The 1,013-nt window shown below is 39.5% G+C and overlaps 1 protein-coding gene across 1 annotated transcript; it reads right to left on the reverse strand.

The window, feature by feature from the left end:
* Positions 1–17: 17 nt before the first annotated feature.
* On the reverse strand, positions 18–960 carry LOC116341515 (the record flags this gene model as incomplete). Its single annotated transcript, XM_031768626.1, has 2 exons — positions 18–724; positions 794–960. Coding segments are annotated over 2 exons (874 nt in total), but the record flags the coding sequence as incomplete, so codon positions are not given.
* Between the last annotated feature and the right edge of the window lie 53 nt (positions 961–1,013).

Here is a 1,013-nt window from a genome sequence, read left to right on the forward strand (position 1 = left end):
ATTGTTGGAATATTCACAAAATTTGCACTGGAATCGCTTCTTCGTCACCAAGTGGTTTGATGGAATTGACTTTTTAGTCGAACGCGATGCACCTTCTGCTGATGATTTTCGTGTCATGTTGATTTCGGTGCCATCGACAACTTTTGGACGCTTGTTAGATGTGACGGTGGAAGTACGTCTGTTCACAACAGCACTTCCATCTTGAACATCATTCGTGCGACTTTCGTTATGAAATCTCGTATCTTGGTTTTCAATAATCGCTGGGATGATAAACTTATCTTCACTTGCATCCGTAAAGTCATTGTATCCATATTGGTGATTTCTATTGAATGAACCGCTCTCTGGAATAATCGTACGCTCTCTTATTATAGTCGAACCAATACGAATTTCACCATAATTATTAGCCGAAGTGCCAGTACTCTCATATTGGTCCAATCGACCACCCATAATAGTAGCCGTTATGGGTCGCTGTGTTGTAAAATTGCGAACAGATTCAACCGAAGTACTTTCCAGCCTACTTGGCACTCTGCTGATGCCTTCTTCATCACTTGAGTCATCAATTTCAATGCAATCGATCTTCCGAATGAATTCTTTGGTTTCCGCTTGACTTCCACTTTCATTCGGATTGGAACTTGTTGCACCGAACAAATCTATAGCGTTGTGGTTAAATACTCTGTTCTCAATCTGTGAGCTGTTTTCAAAGTATTGGTAAGCTTCTTCCAACCTGTGAATGTTTATGGAAATTCGTGTGAATTCAAAGATGAAAGGCATGATCAACATATACAATACATACCGAGCATTAGAGACTTGTAAGAAGTACTGTTTGAAATTGGGATTGATTGACTTGCCGCTGAGCGTTAATGCCAATTTTATGTTTCCCAACGAATGAATGGCCTGACGTTCAAAAGCAACCAGCATTTGAAACATTTCATCCCTCCAGTCCATTGTTGGCATTTCCATCTAAATTTAAAATATAAGAAACATCAATTCCATTGAGTGTATGCTGTTGTATC

Source organism: Contarinia nasturtii, unplaced genomic scaffold (genome assembly GCF_009176525.2).
Source record: "Contarinia nasturtii isolate CC-2019 unplaced genomic scaffold, AAFC_CNas_1.1 Cnas_scaffold_736, whole genome shotgun sequence".
Taxonomy (NCBI): domain Eukaryota; kingdom Metazoa; phylum Arthropoda; class Insecta; order Diptera; family Cecidomyiidae; genus Contarinia; species Contarinia nasturtii.